At 34.7% G+C, this 24,817-nt stretch overlaps 1 protein-coding gene across 1 annotated transcript; it reads right to left on the bottom strand.

The window, feature by feature from the left end:
- Positions 1 to 94: 94 nt before the first annotated feature.
- ps (RNA-binding protein Nova-1-like protein passilla) lies at positions 95 to 24,719 on the bottom strand. The gene is made up of 6 exons (XM_089092157.1): positions 24,600 to 24,719; positions 12,003 to 12,140; positions 9,511 to 9,656; positions 4,707 to 4,857; positions 2,767 to 3,033; positions 95 to 497 (listed from the first exon to the last, which is right to left on the bottom strand). Exons 1-6 carry the CDS (start codon positions 24,682 to 24,684, stop codon positions 175 to 177), a joined length of 1,110 nt encoding a protein of 369 aa, XP_088948283.1. The 5' UTR covers positions 24,685 to 24,719; the 3' UTR covers positions 95 to 174.
- Positions 24,720 to 24,817: the final 98 nt, after the last annotated feature.

Here is a 24,817-nt window from a genome sequence, read left to right as displayed (position 1 = left end):
TGCCCTAATATAAATTACTAGCCATGTATAACCTTAAACTAAGGTGCATACCTTAACGTAATTAGTGACAGAACTAGCCTTAAATGAGCACAAATTATTTTAAAAACATTCAGTCTTTATTAGAAGTCATCATGAAAATACAAAGAACTTTTTCTTAGAATGCAAGTCGAACTATCACCATTTACTACCAGGTGGCTTTTGCCCCATTAGAGAGGCAACACCTGGAGTTTTGGGCTTCCCGTAAATAGAGCTATATCCAATAGATTGTCCTGGAGCCGTCCATGATGGAGAGGGCTTCTTGCCTCCAGTCACTGATAGCAAATGATATTTTGACAACGTCTCAATAGCATAAGCTATTTCCTGTACAGAATGAGCAGGACATCCAAGAGTTTGCAGCTGCTGACTGAATCTTGCCATGTAGCTGCGCAACGCTTCTGGCTCTACAGGTATTTGATCATGGGCAATCAAGAGCCTTTCCACTCCGTCTCCATCGCCACCTTAAATAGAAGAAGAGGAATAATTGAAAAATTGACTCGTATCTTAAATCAATCAATTCAACTTAACATGCAAGCACCCTATTCTCAGCTTTTTTATAATCACAGTAGGAATTGATATCCCATAAAGACAAGTTATACGAAAGTCTAAACACTAAAAACTTCATTGCAAACAATTCTTGGGGAAGAATTGATTTCTAACTTCATATGATCATAATAGAATATCATTTCCAAGAATGGAAGACAAATGAAAAATACTGTTTGTCCGTTTGGGAAATCAAAATCGGAAGAATTATAGGCCAGTGTATTTCAAGAGGAAGTAATCCCAGTGACAGAAACAGGTCCATGCCCCCAAAGAAAGAAAAATAGGGACAACAAAGTACCCCCCCCCAGTCCCACAACTGAAAAAGAACAGAAACTAAAATCAATAATGGTGTCCAACTTAAAAGAGCAAAAATAAATATGAATAAATAAAGATAAAAATCAATTCATCTAATACCAATTGAGTTTTAATTAGGGGTCGGGACCATTTCTATTTCAGTTTTGTTTCAATTATTTTCTATTCTTTTTTTTTTAGAAAACTGAAAAGCAATCTAAGCATTGCACACAAAGCAGCAAATATTACCAGAGCATATAAGGAGAATAGCAAGAGACAAAGATCAGGCAAAAATTCTGATCCGCCAGAATTTTTGAGTTTTGAAGTTCGAATGTTTCAAATGATAAATATAAATTTATGAGATCTTTTTGTACATTCCGTTTTTTTTATTAGTCTATATCAGTAAATGTTCACTTTACTCTCATAAATCTAAAGATACTAGAAAATTAGATATGGATTTCTGTTTTTTCACTGTTTCTGTTTTGGCCAATACTAGAAAAAGTGCTGACACCAAGTTTTAGTATTTTATTAAGATCTTTCTTTTTATCATTTCTTTTCTCTTTTGATCCTAATTAATTGAACAGTATAGAAAATTGATGCTTAATAAATCTAAAAAAGAAATCTGAAAAAGGTTGTTATTGAAGCAATATGATTAGTTTGTTAAGTGATCTTTTAAATTGGCAAATCAATAATTGATTCACCAATTGATTTCCAGTGCTGTTCAAAGAATTGGATTTAAACAGAAGAAAATACCGATGCAAATTATTCCATACGTTTCAGTGATGAAATTAAATTGATTGTTTCAAACATACAATTACAGACAAAAAATACTGTTCAAAATATATGTAGCTCGTTTTTGTAGCTCCAAGCTGCGGCACCCGCAGCTTGGACTTAGCTAGCATTTGCACCGAGTCAGGACTTCGCCTGAGGCCAACGCAGCTACGCACGCTCCTCTTCCATCCCAATCTATTCAAAGCTTCCCTTTTTACATCCTCCCACAAAGTTCCCATTTCCTTTAAATCTTTCTTTATGACGTCTTCCCACCCCAGACGAGGACGAACTGTTTTCCGTTTAGCCCTAGACGATTGGCCGAAAAGAACAATCTTCGACAATCTGTCATCCTTCATCCGCACAACGTGCCATAGCCATCTCATCCTTTCTTTCATTATAGCCCTAGAGAGCAGTGTTGAACCACATTTTTGAAGAAAAGCAAAATTCATTAAATCAAGCTGTATGTTAGTGACTTGTATTTCATCTTTCTTCACTGATTCGAGCACTTTTCCATTTAACTATTGTAGTACTTTTTCAGAATAAACTTTGTTCATGGCAGAGACTACCACCAAGAATATGCACAGTTTCACCCCCTTGTAATAATGGTCAAAACAACCCCGATAAAAACTTGAAATAGTAGCCTTAAAATAAACATAGTCGTGTTTCAGACCCCTCCCAGTACAAACCCCCTGGTTCTTTCTCTAAAAGTCATACCTGTGTACCAAGAAAGATGTTTTGTATTACTTTTATTATAACTCGTATAAACTCCCAGATGACTTGACTTATGTCCCGGACGTCCTCAAGGGTCGCGTTGGGGCCATCTCCTTCACACTTTCATGGGTAATAAAGTGGAAATAAAACGTAAACAAGTATGTAATTTGTACCTTTTCACATCCTACCCCTCGCCCCAAAAGATCAATTGAAAAGGTCAACAAATTTCTGATATTCCAAAGAAGCTTATCAAGCCCGCTGGCTATTTTACGCGAATCAGTTAAACTGTCTGGAAAATTGCTTTAAAAAGGACTGTTTGTCTTGAGGACATCAAAACCTGTGCAAGGACTTAATTGCAATAAGCAAGTCAACTAAAACGTTCACAGAATAACAGATAACAAAAAGTACACTCACCAAGCATTGAAGCTGCAGCACCATATCCTTGAGCAGGCACAATTTTGCCCCCCATTTGACCTCCTGCCATGCCATATGGATCTGCACCAGCTTCTCCGCCCCCTTGTGCATTCCCTTGAGCTACTGCAGGTCCAGCAGGATATGCGTTCGGAACGTACTCAGCATTTGCATAACTAACAAAAGTATAGTCCGCATGGTTTGCATCATCTTTGAATTTCGTAAAGACTTCTTTAACAGCAGCCACAATGGGGTCATAGTCGCCAGCAACTTGAAAAGTCATTAAATTATACTTATATTTCAAATATATTTGATACTTATATTTCAAATCTTAACAGTAGTATGTCTCAAGAGTCAGACAGAAGAAGAATTAATTTACTGCCTAAACTAAGTAGTTGTCTGTAAATGTCCATAGCATCTTCTCTTTGAGAGACAAGACCTTCATCTTTAAACTAAAAATGCTTGTTCACGAAGCACGAAAGCGAAGTTTTTAGGAGGGGAGCGGGGAGCTCGTACACTTGTTTCAATTATTTACATTATATTTGAATTAGCATGAGATAGTATTATTCTTAAGCATGTCAAAGCTTTTTTTAAGAATAAAGAAGAAAGTCAAAAAGAGAGGAGGGCCGGGGAAGCTGTCGGAGGTAGATCAAACCCCCTAACACCTCTCCTGAATAGGGCCAGGATTACAATCCTAGGTCATGGTCATAATATTCAAAATGTATTATACCAGTCAGTTAATCTTTCTCTTAGATCCTCATGGGCTATTTATTAGTGATGGGAATATGAATGGAAACCTAAAATTGAAAATCATGGTCTTTCAAAGAAAAAAGGATCGCGTCAGAATCAAGTATATTTTTAAGACTCTTACATCAATTCCAAAAGGTAGTCAGCTTATCGTAACAAAAAAAACAACTATATCTTTAGATTTCTGTAAAGTATTTGGCTTAGTACAGGAAGTCCCCGATTAACCAAATAACAATTTATTAATTATGCTCATTCATTAACTGCGCCCTCTACTTTATTTTAATAAAAACAGAATTTCAAAAATTAAAAAAATTTATTATAACCGCACCTGTCGTGACCAGTACAAAGGTGATTCCAGATATTTAAGACTAGAAAACATCGTTTAATGAACCATTTTACAAATCGTTCATCTTAAAGAAGGGAGTTGCTCCTTCCCCTCTAGTAGGCCTTCTTTTAACTTAAGTTTGGAATAAGGTTAATTTATGCTTGGAATCAATTACAGTCATTGAATAAAAAAAAGTGCAAACTATTGACGTAGCAAGGAGGCACAGCCCATTTCAATACAAAGTAAACCAACTTTACTTAAAAAAAGTCCTTTAGTGAGGTCACCGTCATTTTCTGTAATCTTCCTAGCAATACCACTGACGAAAAAGAACTTCTTATTGACACCCAACTAAATTTTAGCATTTATTTTTGTTATTAGTTTCCAAGGCTGAAAGTTAGAAACAAGAAATTTAATAATCAACTGCTGCATCAGACACATTTTAAATACGAACTTAAGTATAAGATCTGGCTACTCCATGTCTTCAATACCATTTTGATTGTTATCAATATCATAAAAAAGTATTTGTTGGAACAGAGAATCGTATCAGAAGGGGGAAATTCTGGCTCCGTCCAATGACTACTAGCCTTTGAGTTACCCCAAAGTTAACTGTGTACAAATTAAAATATACTTATATGGATTTTGAACCGCAACACAAAATACAGTCGGAGTGTGAAGAAAAGATCCCAATAGATGACTTTTTGTGGGACTAATGTACTCCAGAACAGGACTAATCAAACTTTCGTGTACAAAACTGATCAAGTTTTCATGAATAGATCTATCTTCCAAATTAATAAAGTATAATAAAATAACAAACCATGGCAATAAAATAATAACTTTCAAAAATCTATGTATGACATTATATTCAACTTACTTTTCATGACTCTTTCTGGGAGGTGGATATTGGGAGGGGGTCGCTGTGAGACCTGGATAAAGGCTTTTGTAGTTTTGATCAGCTCTTTAACGGTGGCTCCAGCATTGCCAATAAGACGTCCCACAGTTTCCACCGGAACAATCATCTTTAGCTAAAAAGAAATATCAATATTGTTAACAAAAGGAGTATTTTATACACAATTTTACAATCCCCTTATATGAGATGGGCATACAGAAATTTAAAATCGCCTATTACAAAAATAGTGGAGCAGACCAATGAATTAGTGGTAATATAATTTCAAGCTCTTATTCACCACAAACAATTAATTTACTATATTTCTTCCATCATTACCCGTTCTCATTTCATCTTTATCTGTGCGTAACCACATTGCATATCTTTATTACTTCCTTATCAGTACGCATCATTGTAAACATCTTCTCACTACTTACAAAAGCAACTTCATCAAAACCAGATCATCTGAATCATGGTTTCACATGGTATCACATTTTAATGCATGGTCCAGAGCTGCAAGTGGCCTATGCACTTCAGCTTTAATGAGGCGGTTTCCACAAGCCAATTAAGTTCTCCAAGGTCATATTATACAGCGCGCTTCTAATTGTATATGTACATTATGAGGTAGGTTTATTTTTATAGAAAATTTTTCGTCTTACTGAATTTTTGCTGAGTGAATTCAAGATCTTCTGAATTCTCCCTTGTGTCTACAGCCTGTATGAATCAAGCTTCTGACAATGTTTGTGGTGTATAATAACCTCCGACTTTTTATACAAGTTGGGGGCTGCATGTGCCCTCTGCACTTCAGCTTTGACGAGGCGGTTTCCACATGCAAATTAAATTCTCCATGGTCATATTATACAGCGCGCTTCTAATTGTATATGCACATTATGAGGTAGGTTGATTTTCATAAAAAAAAATTTCGTCTTACTGATTTTTTTCTGAGTGAATTCAAGATCTTTGATTCTCCCTCGTGTCTACAACCTGCATGAATCAAGTTTCTGACGAAGTTTGTGGTTTATAATAACCCCCAGCTTTTTAAAATCCCTTACACCCAGCATATCCGTATCAAAATAACTGATCCACCCAATGAGGTTGGGTTCCCACGGATTACCTCCTGTAGTTGCTAGGTTCATGATTGTAAACAATATTATACAAGTGAACTGTCCATTACACCTAGTATATGGGTATCTAAGTAACGGATTCGCCAGTCTGAAGAACAAAGTACCGAACTGTGTCAAAGTTTTTGTCTCAGTGCCTACACTTTACTGTCTAAATCTGTTGCTATTCTTTCACTTTTAGTTCTTGCTGTTAAGATAGCATCCGATGATCTTATAAAGTCCTAAATGGAAGCAAGGGGTACATTCTGTTTTCTTGAATACCAAGGGGCTACTTATTTTCGTACTAAGATTGATCTGACAGCTGATGATTCAAATTTAAAAGAGATTTGTGAAGCAATTGTGGAACTACTAATGATAGTATGATAAAAAAAAAAGAAGATCTGCTAAAATAGCAGATCTTCTTGCCAAAAGTGCAGTAGCCATCCTGTAATGAACCTCTCCAACGAATTGAATTGCAAGAGTTCATCTACCCCAAGTAATATAATCCTCTTTATCACTTAGATATATATTATTGTTTACAAGCATGAACCTAACTACTACATAAGGTAATCTGTGGGAATTTGTAGCTCGTCGAATGGGTCAGTTACTTTGATACAGATGTGCTGGGTGCAAGGGACAGTTTGGTTGTATATTATTGTTTACAAACACTAACCTAGCTACTACATGTGGGAATCTATACCTCTTTATCTTCAGGTACTTTAGCTAATCCTGAGTAGGCACATGAAGGCTACATTGTACTGGGACTGCTTCCTGAAGGTTCATGCCCCCACAAATAGTTATTAGACTAAAACTATTTCAGTCAGGGCCATCAATGTAAAATTATCCAAGGCAGGTTCTTCATTAATGGCAATTGAGCAGCTAGTCAAGATAATTTTATAAACAGTATATCCTTTCCAGAAGCCATTTACTCTTGCAAACATAGTTTATATAGTAGAGAAGCACAAGGCATACAGCTCAAATTGTTTAGCATAAGAGTGGTGCTTGCTGAAACAAATATACGTAGTACTATTTAGTAAGTATCCAGGGATTTGAATAAGGATAGAAAGGCATTAAAAAAAATATTGCTATAAACTCAATTTTTTTTTTATCAAATCTGAGGTTGACAGAAATCCACCTAGATTTTCCTTAGTCATCCCTACTTCGAGGCTACATGTCCTTCTAGCAGCGATTCTTTGAAGATTAACTCCTTTTAGAGCCTTGCGAATTCCAATTTGAGTCTACATTTTTGAGAAGCAGTTTCACTGAAGGAAACAAATCAAATATTTTCATTACTCGCGTGCAACTGGGGGAGTAAAGTGTGTCATGTCTGACGGCCAAATACTGCTGTAACAAAACCAAGTTGAACAACATTAATAACAGAGACCCGTGTTTCCACTTAAAAAGAAACAGCCGTTCTGTAACAACTAATCTTTATCTATTCAATAATAAATGCTGTCCTTTTGCTGAATCTTAAAAAAAAAACATTAAAAACCCAACAAACCTGAGATTTATGTAGCACTTAATATCCTAATTACACAAATAGAACTTACCTTATGAAAATGCTTGATATTTACCAAAAGCACAGCCTATCTTGACAATAAATTCTTAGCATATTAAACCTTAAGCCCCTCTGATCTTTTACTCTGAGTATCAGTCTATCAAAACCTATAAGTTACCTATCTCTATCACCTAGATTAACTCATATTTAAACTCGTTTATCCTAAAAGTAACTAGAAATCCTGGAACACAAACATGAAATTCAGGATGGGTGAAACTACAAAATGCAATTGATGAATTATCACACCAGAATTCATAATTTTGAACTGAAACATATAGACCACGTCTGAATATTGAGTACTCAACAATCCTGGGACTCTTTCTTTCTTCTTCAGATATTTTCATTGTCTCCCTTCAATAGGCACGACAACAAACCAGGACTTGCACACCAAACAAGACTCTTTGAAGAAAAATATTGCTCTCTTTATAATAGACATAGGATAAAAAAGGATAAAAATCCTCAGAAGCCATTGCTGGCACACAAGACGTCGAATCAACGTTTCAGTTGCTGGGTCTCTTTTACAGGGACAGGTAGCAAGCTTGTCTCCCAACCTTGCTGCGGCTGGGATCGAACCCTAGGCCCCGTATTGACAAGAAGAGCATCAACCCACAAAGACATACACATATGTATATAAATTTTCTCATAAAAAACATCTTCAAAAATGTATGAATTCACAACATCCCAACGAGGCCAATTTGAAGGACCACCAGGAATGTTTTTGCTTAAAAATATTCTTTCTTAGAATTTTAGACCCCACCCTCTTTCTCTCTAAAATCTGCTGATACACCCTGGCCCAAGGCTTGGACCTCCGACCAACCCTTGGGCAGGGGTCAACCTCTGACCAAGCCTCTATTTATGTGTTACTTAAAGAGCTCCAGAATATTCTCTTATATGCCAGATGTGATTCAACAATCAAAAGACCAAAGATGTTAAATTTGCCTGAAAAAAGAAAAGAAAAACAGTATGTCAATGGCCCTACTATGGCAGATGTATACATCCTTATGAATTGCTAGATTAGAAAAATTTACTGCAAAAAAGTATGGTCCTTCAGTAAAAACAACATTTATAAAAAGTTGGAAATTAAAACAGGGAAAATATATCCTTATGGATAAAACAAATTTTTTTCAACCAAAGCCCCCCCCCCACCATCAATCCAAATTGAAATAAAAATTGCATTGAATGTCTTCAGTAAAAACACCATCAAAACCATTTGAAAAAAGGATGCTTTCCAAAAACAACATTTATGAAAAGTTAGAAATTCAAAGCAAGGAAAATTTTGTATTCTTATAGAAAAAGCAAAATTTCTTCAACAAATCTCCCCCCCCCCTTCAATCCTAATTGAAATTAAAATTTGTAATGTATGTCTAAAGAAAATTTAAAGAGCTGTAAAACTACAAAAATACAAGAAAAAAATTAGTCACGAGAGATTTAAAAGAAAACCATATATCAAAGTAGTAGGCTACTTATTTGAGCAGATTTTGACATGAAACACAAATTCAGCTATTTTTATGCTGGTATTTTTATCAAACCGTCACCTTTTTATTCACTACTGAAAGTGGCGAAGTTTTACACAAGCATATTTTGCAGTAAAATTCTTATGTGTAATCTTAGATATTTCATTTAAGAAAAATAAACAATTTATATTTGATTGACAAAATACTATGTTTGGTAATTTTCACACACAGATATGACACCTTGTATTTTGAACCACATTCTGAGACTTAGTTTTTTCAAGTAATAACTTAGCAAATCTAAGTCATACATTTGTAGTCATGTTTTGACTTATATAGGAATTAAGAGTCAAAAATTTATATATTAAACAATACTCTGTTTTTTATTATTGGGTTACTTATACCCAGACAGGTCCACCATTTTGTCACAATTACCAAAACAAAACCCAAACATTATGATACCAGAAAGACTTTTTAAGGTCAACTAGAAAATGCTGTGGTTTATGTATTAGAAAACTATTTCTTGCAGAAACTTGAAAAACAAAATTTGAATGAGTAAATATAGAAATGTTTTTTTGAAATATAATGAATTATTATAACAAATCCAAAAAGTAAATGAACTATGCAATGTTTTCTAAAAAAGGGAAGAAAAAAGGAAAAAAATGTGAGATTTGCTCATGAACCTCATAACGATGGAATTGTTGATCCATTCGCAGTTGTTTATTCTCTCTGGATTCTAGAAAAACCACTTTATCCATGTAGTAAGTTCGTATGAATTCTGTTAGACGTTCTACAGTTCCTTTCATTATGCAAACACGATCATTTGTTCCTGCAAATCCAAGAAAAAAGAATTGTAAAATGATCTTACAAAAACGTATAAATTAAGGGATTGCTCAAGTAGTGATTAGATATGAATGTTTTATCAATTAACTGAACTTCATAGTAAACTGGCTGGTATTCAGGGGAGGAAAAAAAATCTGTCACAACAATTAAGCATACTCATGTCTTCATCAAACAGACCCCATAAAAGTCCCCCAAAAAGGTAATAATGCACAAAACTATCAAAACGTGTATTTTTTAAGTGAAGCTCTATGGAAAGCAGAACTAGTTAAAAAAAAGGAAGCCTAACTCCATCTCAAGAATGATAACTATTGTACCTACAATAACTACTATATACAAACGCTTTTTTTTATGCTATACATGAAAATAATTTCAATATACCCTCTACTAGCTCAAATTATGTTTTTCAGCTGCAAACACATTCAGCACATCACACATTCAGCTGCAAAGCCACAACAAAATTTTTCAAAGTGATATAGAGATCTGAATAAAAAAGAAAAACAGAACCCACAAATCAGCTATTTAGAATTAAGTTACTTTAGTTTGGATTAAAACATTATACACACACAAAAAAAAACACAGCAACAAACAATTATTTTCAAGTTCCTTATGGATATGCATATATTAAGAAGTTTTGTCTTTAAGCTTGGGTGTTCCAACAATCAACCAACTTAATATTCAATTAAAACAGTATTCAAAGATAGCTTTCCATTGTGACAAAAGGGAATAAAACTAATGGATTCTAGACATTTTGACAGATTTTAAACATTTGAACTACAAAACCATACAACTATACCTACAAACAGGAGGGAAGGAAAAGGGGTCTAACTGGAAAACTAAATGGCTGTAAATATTTTTTCCGATTTTAACCCCCTCCACATCCCTAGGAAAATTACTAAAACCCCTCTAAAGGATTACAATGTTGTGCATTAATGTATATAGCCTTCAAACAACCAATGGAACTGATCAATTTTGGGACTTCAAGAGCTGAAAATATTAAACATAATTAGACAAACAAATATTCAGTTCCTTACAAACATAATATGAAACAAAGATTACAGTTGAAATAATGATTACAAAATTTTATAACAAATATTATCCTTTTGCTTGAATCAGATTAAACTAAAACCAAATAATTGAAAAATATATAACATAATTATCCAGAAAAATATATCACATAATTATCCAACCAAGATAAAAACAATACATGGCCAAAACATGTACACTCAAGTCCCAGGATCTCCTTCCCTAGGCTCAATCACTGTAATCCCCACTTCAAGTGCTTCAAGATCCTGGTCCTGTTTACTATCCTACAAAAAACTAACCATATGATATTCATGCATATGCACATTGAGCCCCTTCCCTCAAATATAAGTTAAAAAAAAAAAAAAAAAACACACACAATAGAAAATTTGCAGCAATAATAAACCCCCCCCCCAGAACCTTTTAAAAAATCCTTTTACTACCACTCCCAAAGGTACACAGTTCATATCTTGCAACATCTAGATCAATGACAAATATAGACTGGGAGGGGGGAGAATTATCTCAGAATTTGTGCACAAATCTTTTCCTCAAAACCTTCATGGCAAGGAGTTCCATTGTACACTGAGGAGCAGGAACAATCACAGCCACATTTAGGTTAGACATGGCAAGTTGTTCAAAAATTCGCAATTGACTGAAGCCCTTCTGTATCCAGTTATACCCTGAATATATTAGAAGCTTGAAATACACTGAAAACAGCCGATGCATTACTATGACACTATTTAACATTGTTAACAAGGACTTGGACATCTCTCTTAACATACCCAACAAAGCCACCTGAATTTGTCAATCTTTCCAAGCTCAAATTTTACCCCTTACTACCAGGATAGAAACCTTTCCAGTAAGTGAAGGTGGCCCCAAAATATGCTGAGAGGAATTCTCTCCAGACAAACTAAAATTGTAGCCATATAGGGTATTTAAGCAGAAAGGGTATTAAAACTAACTGCAACTCTAAGCTAGGTCTATAGTTTATGTTGACTGAGTAGGTGTCATACAAGTGAATTTATTATGTTTTTAACTTCTACAGAATCAGCAATTCAAAAGATGACCCCAAAGAGGATAAAATTACAAATCCATCTTCTTACCTCATAGGAGTTTACTAACAATCAATCAAAGCCAATCCTAGACCAATGATTTCCAACTGTAAAGGAATGATGTTTAGGTCTCAATTAGATAATTTTTAATTTTTTCATACTCAAACATACCAAAAGAACTGAAGCAAACATTCAAATTTCCAAAAAAAAAAACAGTTAAATAAAGCTGTTAATAACAAAATCCAAAGTTAAAAACATACCTGGATAAACATCAGTAGACTTTGACAGCCTAATTCTTATCCCAAGTTCATTCTGAAGTTTTTCAATTGTTTCACCTCCTTTGCCAATAACAAATCCAGCCACAGGGGAAGGAATGAGAATTTTTGCAAAAACAACACCTGTAAAAAAAAGTAGAAAAGCTCCATGTTAGTTGAGATTGTGTAAATGATACAACATTGGGGATTTAAATTTTTTGAAAGAATAATTACAGGCAAATAGTTTGGAAGAAAAAAAAATACGATGGTTACAAACATATATTTTCACAACACATGCAATTACAGCTCCACTACAACTTTTATATAAATTGCCCACATCATTTACAATTCTGTCCAATTCTTGTCATGGTTGTTTTATAATTTTGCATAAAAAAAAACACAACTGAAGAATAAAAGTCTTACAGATTGAAATGAAATAATGGAAAAAAGAAAGTCTATGAATGTACTGATTATAAAAAGATAAGAGAGAAGATAAGAGAGGAGCTTGAGAAAAAGAGCATTCCTGGGTTAGTTGCATAAAAACACTCATGACTTACCCTTACATTCCCCCAAAACTCAGAAGAGCACAAAAGAGGCTAAATATAAGAAAATTAGCACAGAAGAGGATTACACTAAGCACAAAATGGCCAGAAATAGGATGAGAACATTGGTCAAGTCTACTTTCACTGAGTATAAAGAGAAACTAGCAGATTGTTGTGATAAAAATCTGGAAGCTTTCTGAATATAAGGCTCTTCCAGAAGACCATCCAGGCACATCATACCAGAGCTCAGCTTAATAAGTGGGGACTTAATACACTTTCAACCAAAACTGTAAATAAGCTAAACAAATCTTTCTTCACAAACTTCTGTGAGGAGGACCCCAATGGACAACTGTCAAGATTCCCATCTTAGCATATCTCTTCTCCCATGCCCAAAATGACATCTTCTTCTGCAGTAGCCTGCAGTATACTTATAATGATATTAATCAGCTTGCAAATAAAGGGATCCCAGTTGACCTTTCCCTCCTTGACCAGGCTAGGACATATGAGAAGGTTCCAAATTAGAGACTGCAGCTCAAGATAGAATGCCAGCAATTTAATGATGAAGTCATAAATTGGGTCATGGCCAACCTTATGGATGGAATGCAGTTGTTCATACCTCTGTGGCTCACTAGTTTATTCCAGACCTTTACCTGTAAAGAGTAAAGTACCCCAAGGCACTCAGCTTGGCTCTACTCTGTTCAACATTTATATTAGTGATGCCCCTGATTGTACAAACAAATAATCTTTTATACTGACAATTTTAAGCTTGCAGCAGCAGCCAATTCTTCTGAAGCAAGAGCCTCTCTACAAGAAGACCTGGATAGCCTAGCAAAGTGGTCAGAAAAGTGGCTACTTGAGTATAATGTTGAAAAAAGCAAGGTGCCCCACCTTAGACCTTACAACTGTAAACAACAGTACTCATTGCTTATTCCTGGACATGACAGCTGAGGCACATGAGGGCATGAACTCTTGAGTCAGGATAGACGATCAGATGAAGTTCCATCAGCATACCCTCTCAGCTGTTGCAAATGAGGGAATATGTCTTGGCACCATCAAAAGAAAATTTGTCAGCTGCAACCCAAATGTAATAAAGAAGTTGTACACCTCCATGGTATACCCAGCACTTCAATTTCACCTTAACTTAATCCATTTAAGAGCATTAAGTTCATCTGGACCTGCAGTGCTTTTGAGTTGATGACTCCCAGTCAAACCTCCATTGCTTCTTCTCCCATTCCTTGTCAAATTGGTGTTTGAAAGACTGGATGGAAGGAGTACTGACAGTAGAGTCCTTCAATTCATTCCAGTAGTTTATTATTCTTCTTGAAAAGTACATTTGACAGATTCTTGATCTGAAGTTTAATTCTGGTAGCTTCTTTGAGCGTCCTCTTGTGAGATGATGGCTGGTACTGTGGCTGCCCATGAAGATGGCCGAGTTTTCCTTTTGGAGTTTATATGTCAGGATCATGTCACTACGCATGCGTCTGTAGATGAGGGTAAGTAGCTTGAGATGGTCCTCATATGGAGATTTTATGCTTTTCCTGCACTTTGTTGCTTGCCTCTGGATACTTTTGATAAGCCTAACATCTTTCCGGTAAGAAGGACCAGCCAGGCACATGCCAACATCAAGATGGAGTCTAGCCAGAGCCTCGATAGGTTTTATGGATATTGGTGCCTCTCGGGTACTGATTGTCCTTTTTAATATACTAAGGATAGAGTTTGCTTGGGAGACAACATACTGGACCTGGCTGTGGAACCTCAACCCTTTATCAATGATTACACCAAGATCTCTTTCTTCTTCTCTTTTCACTAGATGGTCCTTTATATTAGTGATTAGATTTAAAATTGAGTAGGTAGCTTAATTTTGGGTTATTAGGTCCAAGGTGCAAAACACAGCATTTGCTTGTATTGAATTCAGGATAAAATTTTGTACACTTGTGGTACATATACCTTTTATGCTCTCATTTAAACATAATTGTTTCTTTTCTGACAATGCACCCCCCCCCCTGGTGGTCCCAAATATAACCCTAGTAAGTTTTGGAAAAACCCTATTTTCATTTTTATTAAGTTCCTTGTATTGTCGACCCAAGAAAAAAAATTCATCCAGTAAATTTGGAGCAGTTTAAATTACTGACTAAGGAATAAGGTGAACATACCACTCAATGTCTCTTTTTATGCTCTTTCTGAATATAATAATTGCTTTAGCCTATTTCAGGCCTCCTTCTAGATTTTTTTTTGTGAAAAATATGAACTTTTGACAACATAAAAATGAACCTTACTTAACCTTTGATTTGCAATTTTTATGAACCAATTATTAACCTAAATTTACAATATGTACACATCAGAAACTGTCCATGGACACAAAAAAGTGGCAGTTGGTGTTTTTACCACTGGTACACATATCTTCTTGTTTTTGGTGCTTTTTTTATGAGTTAAGTTAAATGCTTTTAATTTGTATAAAAGTACAAAATATAACAGTACAAAATGCTCCACTCTACTTGTTCCTTTTGGCAAAATATGATGAAATTAAGGATGACTTATGTTTGTTTATCTTGCTCTTGCTATATCTGCTCAACCTCTCTGGCTACCTCATCTTATTTGCACATCTTTCAACTCAAAGCCTTGATCATACTTTGTGCAAGGCTTATTTCTACAAAGTATTTGGCATGTATGGCTTTTTTCCGCTTCTTTGCTACTTATCTCTTCTTTTTTTTTCAACTGACTTCTTCTCAATCAAATCCTTTTCCAGGTGTTCAATGGTCATCATCTCAGATAACATTCTCTTTTTATCCTCTTCTTCTTTCCTTTTGGACCCCTCTTCAGCCTGTCTAGATTACTCAACTTCCAGGTACAGTTTATAGCTTTGGCATGTATTTTGCCCCAAATTCAACAGTTCTCTGGTAATAGGGACTAGCTCAGGCCTGTTCTCAAACTTCATTAGAGCATCAGAGACTGTTGGTCTAGCATTGAGCATTTTCACTTTCACTGATGGTTTTTCCTTGGTCATGATCTGTCCTGACCTGGAACAATCACATTCAACATTAGCGTTCCCATACAACATGCACAGAGCTGCTTTTACTATCTTGGAAACAAGGGGATGGTCTGTCCTTGATGGTTTTTCAGACTAATCCAATGATTTTCACAAAGTTGCTTGTTCTTGTCTCAGGATTTGATTCATCCTGCTGCAGGCACTGGAAATGCTGAAGGGCACTTAGACCTTGTGATTTCTCTTCAATATGGGGGCAATTGGCCAGGTAAGCACATCTGGCACTACTCCTGAAGTTCAGAGCATCAACTTTTTGTACCTTCAACAGGCATTTTTCCATGCCTCACCACATGCTACTTTGTTGGATGGAAGAAAATCCACACTTGAATGGGAGAGCTCAGAACAAGTTTTAAAAGACTCTTGCACATAAAACTGTTGGACATTTGCGTTGCTTGTCCAAAAGCCCTTTACAGATGCTCAAAGATGGTACCGTTTTCACTTATTTTAGATACTGCTTATATAACTCCGTTAGCATCACTCTTGTTTAAGCCAGTTTACCTATAAACTGGATTGACTGTGACAAAATGGAGAACCATAAAACACATGGAAATATATTATTTGGGCTATATATTTGCACGTGAGGGGGTAAAGAATAGTGGAGCTGCAGATGGAATGTATAGCCTAACTACAATTATTCTGCATATAATGAAGTAAGAATTGTTGTTTCTAACCCTTCAATAGGTACTAAACCAGTTACTGAAACCCACTCAAAAAAGCAATGCCACCCAAAAATTAAGAAAACAACTCCAACCTAACTGATTTTCCTTTAGAATGAGTAAGTTTTCATCCTTTTTTTCCACAACAACATTACTAGCTCACTTTGATCCAGCTATTGACACAATGCACAATTTTAACTTTTGTCAATTTAGGAATTTTGCAAGGACTTAGAATTTTTTTGAAAGGCATGTAATTATTATTAATAATTAGATGATTTTTTTCAGTTTTAAGGAACAATGCAGTTTTTAAATGTTATTCTTTTAAAAATAGAAAACAATCCTCTCAATAATTCAACAGGGTACAGTGTTGCTTTACTGGTCACAGCAAACCTATTTTTCAACATAGTCACTTTCTTTAAATCTAAACAGAAAACTAGATGAACAACCATGTTTTAAAGTTGGCTTGGAGCCTTTTCTCTTAAATTGTGGCCATACAGCTTGTAAAAAAATAAAAAAAGGAAATATCATCTAATTTAGTTTTATTCAGGATATTGATAATACCAGGGCTCTGCCTCAAATTTTATCACTCTCCTTTCCAACCTTTTTTAAGTTTCAGTAATCTTTCAAAATAAAAAAAAAACTTTTTTCACATTGGTGAAGCTTCTTTACAATTTTTCTAGGTTTTAACATAATAAATTTTATGTTGAATACTTTGAATTTGGAAAAAACCCAATTGAACTTTTCAAACAGTTCATGGTAACACACTGCAAACAAGGAGCAATGTAGCTCAATAGTAAAAAAATTCCTAAAATACAAAATTTTGATACTAACAGATATATTGAAAGAATTGGCTTATTATGCTGATTCTAAATATATAAGTTTCATTAAGTTTAATATTACCTATCAAAGGGTACAAGTCTGAGAAAATTTGCCTGATTTTTGGAAAGGGGGGGAGACCCCTTAAAGTCAAAGAATCAATGAAAATCACACAATCAGAAGCAGTGTATCAGACAACCCTGCTGTAGAAGTTTCAAGTGCCTTTCTGTAAAATTGTGAAATTTTATTTTTTTGGCTGTTTTTTTTTTTTTTTTTTCCATGGAGAGAACTCTTAATTGGAAGGGAATCTTCCATAGGGTGAACTTTACATAAGAAATTTTCCACTGGGAAAATTTGCCAGAATTCATATACAATATTCTTTTTATATGTTTTGCTTCCTCTTTGCTGGCTAAATTTTACACATGGAGATATTAAGGGTAATTGAATAAGGTAAATTTTCACTGAGATTGAATTGTCTGGAGTGTGAGGGGCATATACATTGGTGATATACCCCTGAAGTTTTTTAACCAACTATGCCAGATCATCACTAGATAAGTTCCTAAAGTCAAAATTACCTTAAATTGTACTTGCTACCAATATGGACAAGTCCAGTGTATAGCACTTAGTGATGATAGGGCTGAGGGACATCAACTTCATCCCATTGTGTGAGCCATAGTTTGGTCTCCCATTCCTTATTGAGATTTGCTTTGAAACTGTCAATGGGTGGTGAAATCACTGTCATTTTGCTCAGATCATTCCAAAGGCTTATGATGTCATTGGAGAAGAAATGGTTCCTCTTCCTTGTATTAGCATGCTTCCAAAAAAGCTTCACTGAATGACCCCTGGTTCTTGATGATTGGACAAGCTGGAATAAGTCTTTATCATCAGATTGGAGCAGTTTGTTAGTCATTATCATATCACCTCTTTGCCAACAGTATGTTAGAGTTGGTAGCTTGAGGCACAGCAGTTGGCATGCATACTCTTTGTCTCTGGGCCCCTTTATGCATTTAGACGCCTGTCTTTAGACAGATTCAAAGGCCATCTGGTCTGTTTTATTAATTGGCATGGTGACACACAATCCAAATTCTAATCTTGGTCTCACCAGGCTCGTGTAGAGTTCATTGTGTTCATTGTCATTGTGCATTTGATGAGACAGAGAGTTTGGTTTCCCTTTGCTACTGCAGCTCAGGTGTGGCAGTTGAAATTAAGATCTTCATCTACAACAAACCCCAGATCTCTTTCAGAGGTATATAAGCATCCAGATCTCTTTCATTTGTTTTCAAAATAAGCATCTGAAAGTTTAAATGTAAGTCATTGGTCTGATCCCTGTCAGAAAACCAGTGATATCTGAAATCATCTGCAGATACTATGGAACAAAGTGTCAAAGTTCCCTTCATCATCATTTTTGTGTTCTAACCCTATTGATGTAACTTCCTGGGAAAAACACTTCTCCTTTTTATTCTCTGATAGCCCCCCACCACTGGACACCACTTTTCAGAAGATTCTCTTACACCATTTTTCTCAACTAGATCATAGCCAAAATCTTGTTTCTATCACACCATTGGCAGTTCTTATTCTAATTTGTCTCCTAAAAAGAGGCAAAACTCCTGGTTCTGATGGACTCCGATTGGAACATTTGATTTATGGTACTGCAAAACTACTTGAGCATATGACACTTTTTTTCCAAGCTTGTATTGCACAGCAAATCATACCAACTGCACTATGTGAGGGCATTGTGACATGTGTCCCAAAAAAGAATAAGGACCCTCAATCTTGTGATATCCAATTATAGTTTGTTCAGTTATTGCAAAATTATTTGAAAAGATTCTTCTTTTAAAAATTTCAAATAGGTGGGACCATGGAGATCACCAGTTTGGTTTTCATGCAGGTCTTGGTGTTGGGAATGCACATGCAGTTTTTGTGTCTGTTTTGGAGAGGTATGAGAGAATGAAGAAACCTTTATATGTTTGTGCAATAGATATTTCTAAAGCATATGATTTGATCCTACACTTCCAAGCTGTTTTAGTACTTTTGAGGAGTGGGGTAAACCCATTCATTTGTGCCTCCCTGTGGCAATGGTACCAAAACTCTTCCATACATGCCCAAGTGCAAAATCTTTATACCAACCACATTGCTGTGCATTGTGGAGCAAAACAGGACTCAGTGTTAAGCCCTGCAATATTTAACAATGCCATCTGCTAAGCAACCTGCAGAATACTGCATTTTATTATCAAGCCATCCATTGACACAAGTCACCTTTCATACACAGATGACATTCTTCTGCAGTCTGATAATTTGCAATCACTGCATTCTGCTGTGAACAGCCTTTATGCCAGGTTGTCTGACATTGGGCTGTCAGTTGCTTCTGCTAAAACTGAATTTCTCATGTTTGGTTGTCATCACCCTCCTGATTCAAAAATTCAGGTTGGCCCTGATTCAATTTCTGCCACTGCATCACTTAAGTACCTTGGACTTGCATTCAGGACCTCAAATCAATCAACAAGGTCATTAACAATAAATATGTTGAGAGAGAAAGTCCTATGGACGTTTTTCTAGAGTTAAAGGTCAATTTGACAAAAAAATGCTTGGTCATCTTTATAACTTGTTTTTTGCTCCCCATTTATTTTTCTGGTGCCATTATGGAAATTTTTTTTACCACATGTGAATGTCAACAAATTTGGTCTGTCTTTTTCAAATTTTGTAAGTATTTTCTTTGTGTTCCTATTTGCTCTCATAATAGTTATATCTCCAAACATTACTGTGTTTTTGAGATATGTGATAAGATGGATGTTTTAGAGGGGAGATTTAGACAGCAATCTGAGCCAGTTGTAGATTTTCTGTTGGGATGTATTAATTGTTTGTGAGTCATTGTTAGTGTGTTTTTTTAATTTTTTTTTTAGTGCTTGTGATAAGTGTTTATACTTTGTTTATATAGTGCTTATAAATGTTTATAAATTTATTTTTCCATACTCCTCCAAGTGCATTTTTGTATGTATAGATGGTTCAAATAAATTATTATTATTATATCAAGAAAGAGCATAAAAAAGGGGTAAATATTGAGCAGTTTCTATTATTGACCTACAAATATAATAATCACTTTTCTCACAAATTTAATTATAAGCATTTTTAGGACCCTTGAAAATAATAATTTTATTCTATACTTTTTGGATATAAAAATAGGTTGTAACATTTGTTTTGAACTTACTATTTTATTACCAATCCATTTTGTAAAATTTGTATAATTCACAAACATTGATTTGTCATAATTAAGTTGAAAAAAAAAATCAAAACAAATTGGCCATGTTTGCTTCTTATTCTGTCAGATTGCTTAAAAACTGCTGTTTCACCTGTTGAAAAATATCAATGGCTAACAGAAAGAGAAAATGCTATGAATTTTGTATGCAACTTCACTGTAACAAATCAATATTTTCAGATTCTATAACTTTAAAAAAATGAATTTTATAATAAAAAAGTAAGTTTGAAACCAATGATTTTAACACCTTTTATACCAAAAAATAGAAAGGAATTATTATTATCAAGGGCCCAAAAAAGGCTTAAACCTTGAATTTGCTAGAGAAGTGATTATTATATTCAGAAAGAGCATAAAACATGACATCTAGTGGTATGTTTGCTTTATTTGTAGGTCAATATTATGAACTGCTCAATATTTACTAATAAAGGCATTGAGATCTTCACCTTATTTCTCAATCAGTAATTTAAACTTCACTTACCATTTAGCCAAGGCAAAGTGATTGCTATTGAATTGTTATTATTTAGCTAGGGTAAAAAACCAGTATCTAATTGAGCAAAATTATGTAAAACTTAAACATTCACACCTTGTTACCAAAGAGGAATTGAGAAGAATTGTATATATGAAGGAATAGCTAAAACCCTAAGCCATGCATCAATATGGTTATTATTGAAATTGTTTAAGATCAAACACTTTAAATTATTAATTTATTGAATTTACCAACTAGGACCTCTTTTTGGAAATACCAATTATCCAATTTTGACATATATATCTTTTCAGTGTTTCAGTTATATTCATATATTATCAGAAACCTGATTTTATTCTGATTCTAAAAATGTAACTTATTGCTTGATATTTATTCTATAAATCACAAATAATAATTATATTTTTTTTTCTTTTTAATACCTTGTCAAAACAGACACCTCATTTTTAATTTATGCTGACAAATTATTGGTGAAGATTTCACCAAGAAGGCAGGGCTCATGTTACTACCCTTACATTACATCATGCCATAGTGAAATAAGGGCAGTCCAAAAACCCATCTCTATGTTTCTGGAATGCCAAAGAAAAGTGGTCTTTAACCCTAGCCCTGTTTAAACATGATGTTAGGCTAACAATGAAAGAAACCACAATAGCTAAATCTGATTAACAAAAACATACTGTAATTGTAAAGTAAGAATTTCACTGTTCTAGTATTTCCTTTTAGGCCAATTTTATTAATTTCCTAGGTGGTAAATTTCTAGGTGGCCCTATAATTTAGCTAGGATGAAAGTGAAAATATTATTTGATACTTTTTTATGCTCTTTCATAATTCAATAATTGCTTCTGTTGCAAATTGCATCTTGAGTCCTTAAAGGAGCCCCAAAGGTATTTTATATGAATTATGAAAGAGCATAAAAAAAGCATCAAATGATGTTTTCACTTTCATTCTAGCTAAATTACATGGCCCACTACAAATTTACCATGAGCTTTACCCCCCCCTCCCAATGTGCAAATATATACCCTGAATTGTTGACAGCAAAGTTTCAAATTGAAAAATTCAGTGCTATTTTAGCTGGTGGCATTTGAAAAACTTGAAATGGTAGGAAAACAGTTTGGGTAAAATTCTACTTTAGCTACTTTTGGCTATCTTACAAAGGGGCTAAGTTAGGAAAATGAAACTTTCAGGGATTGGTCTACAAGCTAAAGTCTGTCCTGGGAAGGTATTGAAGTACCTACCTCAACTCCCCTCTCTAGAGTGTCCTAAATATGCCCACATGACAGGTCTGTACCTATGGAAATTTTGATAAAACAACATTTTGCCTTACTTTTCAGTTATCAGTTTCTTTTTCTCTGGCTTTAGTTCTGAAAATGCAATTCCAATTATTTGGCAAATTTTATGGTAAATATTTACCAAATCATATTATTGAGTAACAACTAAAGTGAATATACCATTTGATGCCTTTTTTATGCTGATTATGAATATAATAATCATTTCTATTGGAAATGAATTTTAGCCCCCCCCCCCCCTATATATGCCAATTAAGGGTATATATTTCTAAATTAGGGGGGGGGGGGGTATGGGGGTAAAGTTTAAACTTACCTCCCATTTACATCAGAAACAAAATTTGCCCCCCCTTATGTAGAAATGTATACCCTGAATTGACATATATAGGGGGGGGGTCTAAAATTCAGTTCCGATAGAAATGATTATTATATTTGTAATCAGCATAAAAAAAGGCATCGAGTGGTGTATTCAATTTATTCCTAACTCAATAATATGATTTGGTATATATCTACTCATTTTTGTTGGAAATGAATTTTAGCCCCCACCCCTATATATACCAATTCAGGGTATATATTTGCACATTAGGGGGGTGGGGGGACAAGTTGAAAATTACCGCTCAGTTACACAGAAATAAAATTCCCCCCACCCCCCTAATGGGCAAATATATAACCTGAATTGGTCTATATAGGGGGGGGGGCTAAAATTCATTTCCAACAAAAATGATTACTATATTCTTAAAGAGCATAAAAAAGAGCATTAAAGAGCATAATTTACTTAATTAACTCAAGTTTGCGTTAATTAAACTTACTTTTGATGCAAATTTATCAGATCAACCTACGTTGTGCCCCGTAATTTTTTTTATAGAATCCACCTATTTTGCCCCCCCCCCCAAAAATCCTTGATCCGCACCTGCCCACATTGAATAACAAGGATAATCACTTTTCTCAATAATTCCAATCTGAATTATTATCTTCTCTGAAAATCAAATTTAAATAAAAAATTTCTTATATTAATAAACCTTTTACAATTTAATATTTTGTTTGCCATCATGAATCATGAATTTGCCAAATCATGAATTAGCAGGTTCTGCCTATAGACCTAGCAACAAGCGGACAAAAACCCGTCTCATGACGGTTGACAAAAGCTGATAACAGGAAATCAATGAACGGAACAAAGCAATATTGCGTAATAACTATATACATGAGTGATTCCTATACGTCCATCTATAGGAAGATTTGACACTTCTTAGTAAATTTAAAAATAGGAAGCGCTGTATAATCAAAACTATTTGAATTAGTAACCGGTAAAATTCTACTTTAGCTACTTTTGGCTATCTTGGGAAGGGGTTAGGTTAGGAAAATGAGACTTTCAGGGATGAGTCTACAGGCTAAAGTATTTCCCGGGAAGGTATTTTGAAGTACCTACCTCCACTCCTTCTCCCTCTAGAGGGTCCTGAAATTTGCCTACTTGACAGGACTATACCTATTGGAATTTTGACAAAACCACTTTTTACCTTAATTTTCAGTTATCAGTTTCTTTTTCTCTGGCTTTAGCTCTTAAAATACAATTCCTGTTATTTGAGTAGAATTTTAAGCCATATAAATAGTTTATTTCCAAAATTCAGGAAATGTATTTGCATATCTTTAAAACCTTATAAATTGGGATTGAGCAAAGTTGTGAAGCTAAAAACCATTTTTTTGTACTTTATTTAAGCAGAAGATCTATTTTGTAAAGTTTCACTTATATAACACATAGATTTTTAAAGGTCATCAAAGACCTGGACCCTCTAGAGGGAGATGGAGTAGAGATGGGTACTTCAGAATATTTTCCTAGGACATGCTTTAGCCTGTAGACCCATCCCTGAAAGTTTCATTTTCTTAACCTAACCCCTTTACAAGATAGTCAAAAGTAGCTAAAGTAGAATTTTACCTTAGTAACCTACTTGTTCACAAAAGAAACAGGATTTTAACTGTAAAAAAATTAAGTTTTTAGGTGGTATAATACAGTAATTAGAGTAGTTTAAATGTCAAAAAGTTTTTAAAATGATTAATGCATCGCAGGTGACGGGAATTGGAGACTTTTGTCCGTGAATAGGATGATGATTCATTCCTATCAAAGATTCTGTCCGAGAATAGGCAGATGGCCAACTACTGGGTGTCTTACCCTATTCATAATCAGCATAAAAAATGGCATCGAATGGTGTATTCCCTTTAGTCCTAACTCAATAATATGATTTGGTAGATATTTACCTCCTGGGCTAGGCCTACAAGTAGCCTAGACTATATCAATGTCCATCAAGTGTGGGGGGGGGGGTCAGAAACACAAATGATAATTGAAAAGAACATAGGCTATAATAAGGAATCTAATACTACTAATTTGGTTTCATTCAGATATTTTCTTCTTTGGAGCCACAAGAATTTACTAGCCCAGGCAATGCATTGATGGGGCATTTCCTGGGATCCAACCTAACTTGCAAGAATCGCCAGGAAGCCTACTTGAAATTTACACTCTGAAAACATTATATTTACCATCTCCTAGAGGAATATCAGTCCAATTAAGTTTTCTCCCTGTATCTTCACGGGTTTCATCAAACTTTCTTTTGCCATTATACATTTTTGTAATCACAGCAACAAAAATCTCAAAGGTTGCTGGGAACTGATGAATGTGAACGAAGATTTAACATTTTAACGAACAAAACGCATCTCGTTTGTTACAACGAGTTGCGGAAAACGTGGGTTAAAGTAAG

Source organism: Artemia sp. Qi Xiang Cuo, chromosome 7, assembly GCF_049724085.1.
Source record: "Artemia sp. Qi Xiang Cuo chromosome 7, ASM4972408v1, whole genome shotgun sequence".
NCBI classification, from domain to species: domain Eukaryota; kingdom Metazoa; phylum Arthropoda; class Branchiopoda; order Anostraca; family Artemiidae; genus Artemia; species Artemia sp. Qi Xiang Cuo.
The sequence above is the reverse complement of the archived record's forward strand: the minus strand, read 5'-3'. Positions and strand labels throughout refer to the sequence as shown.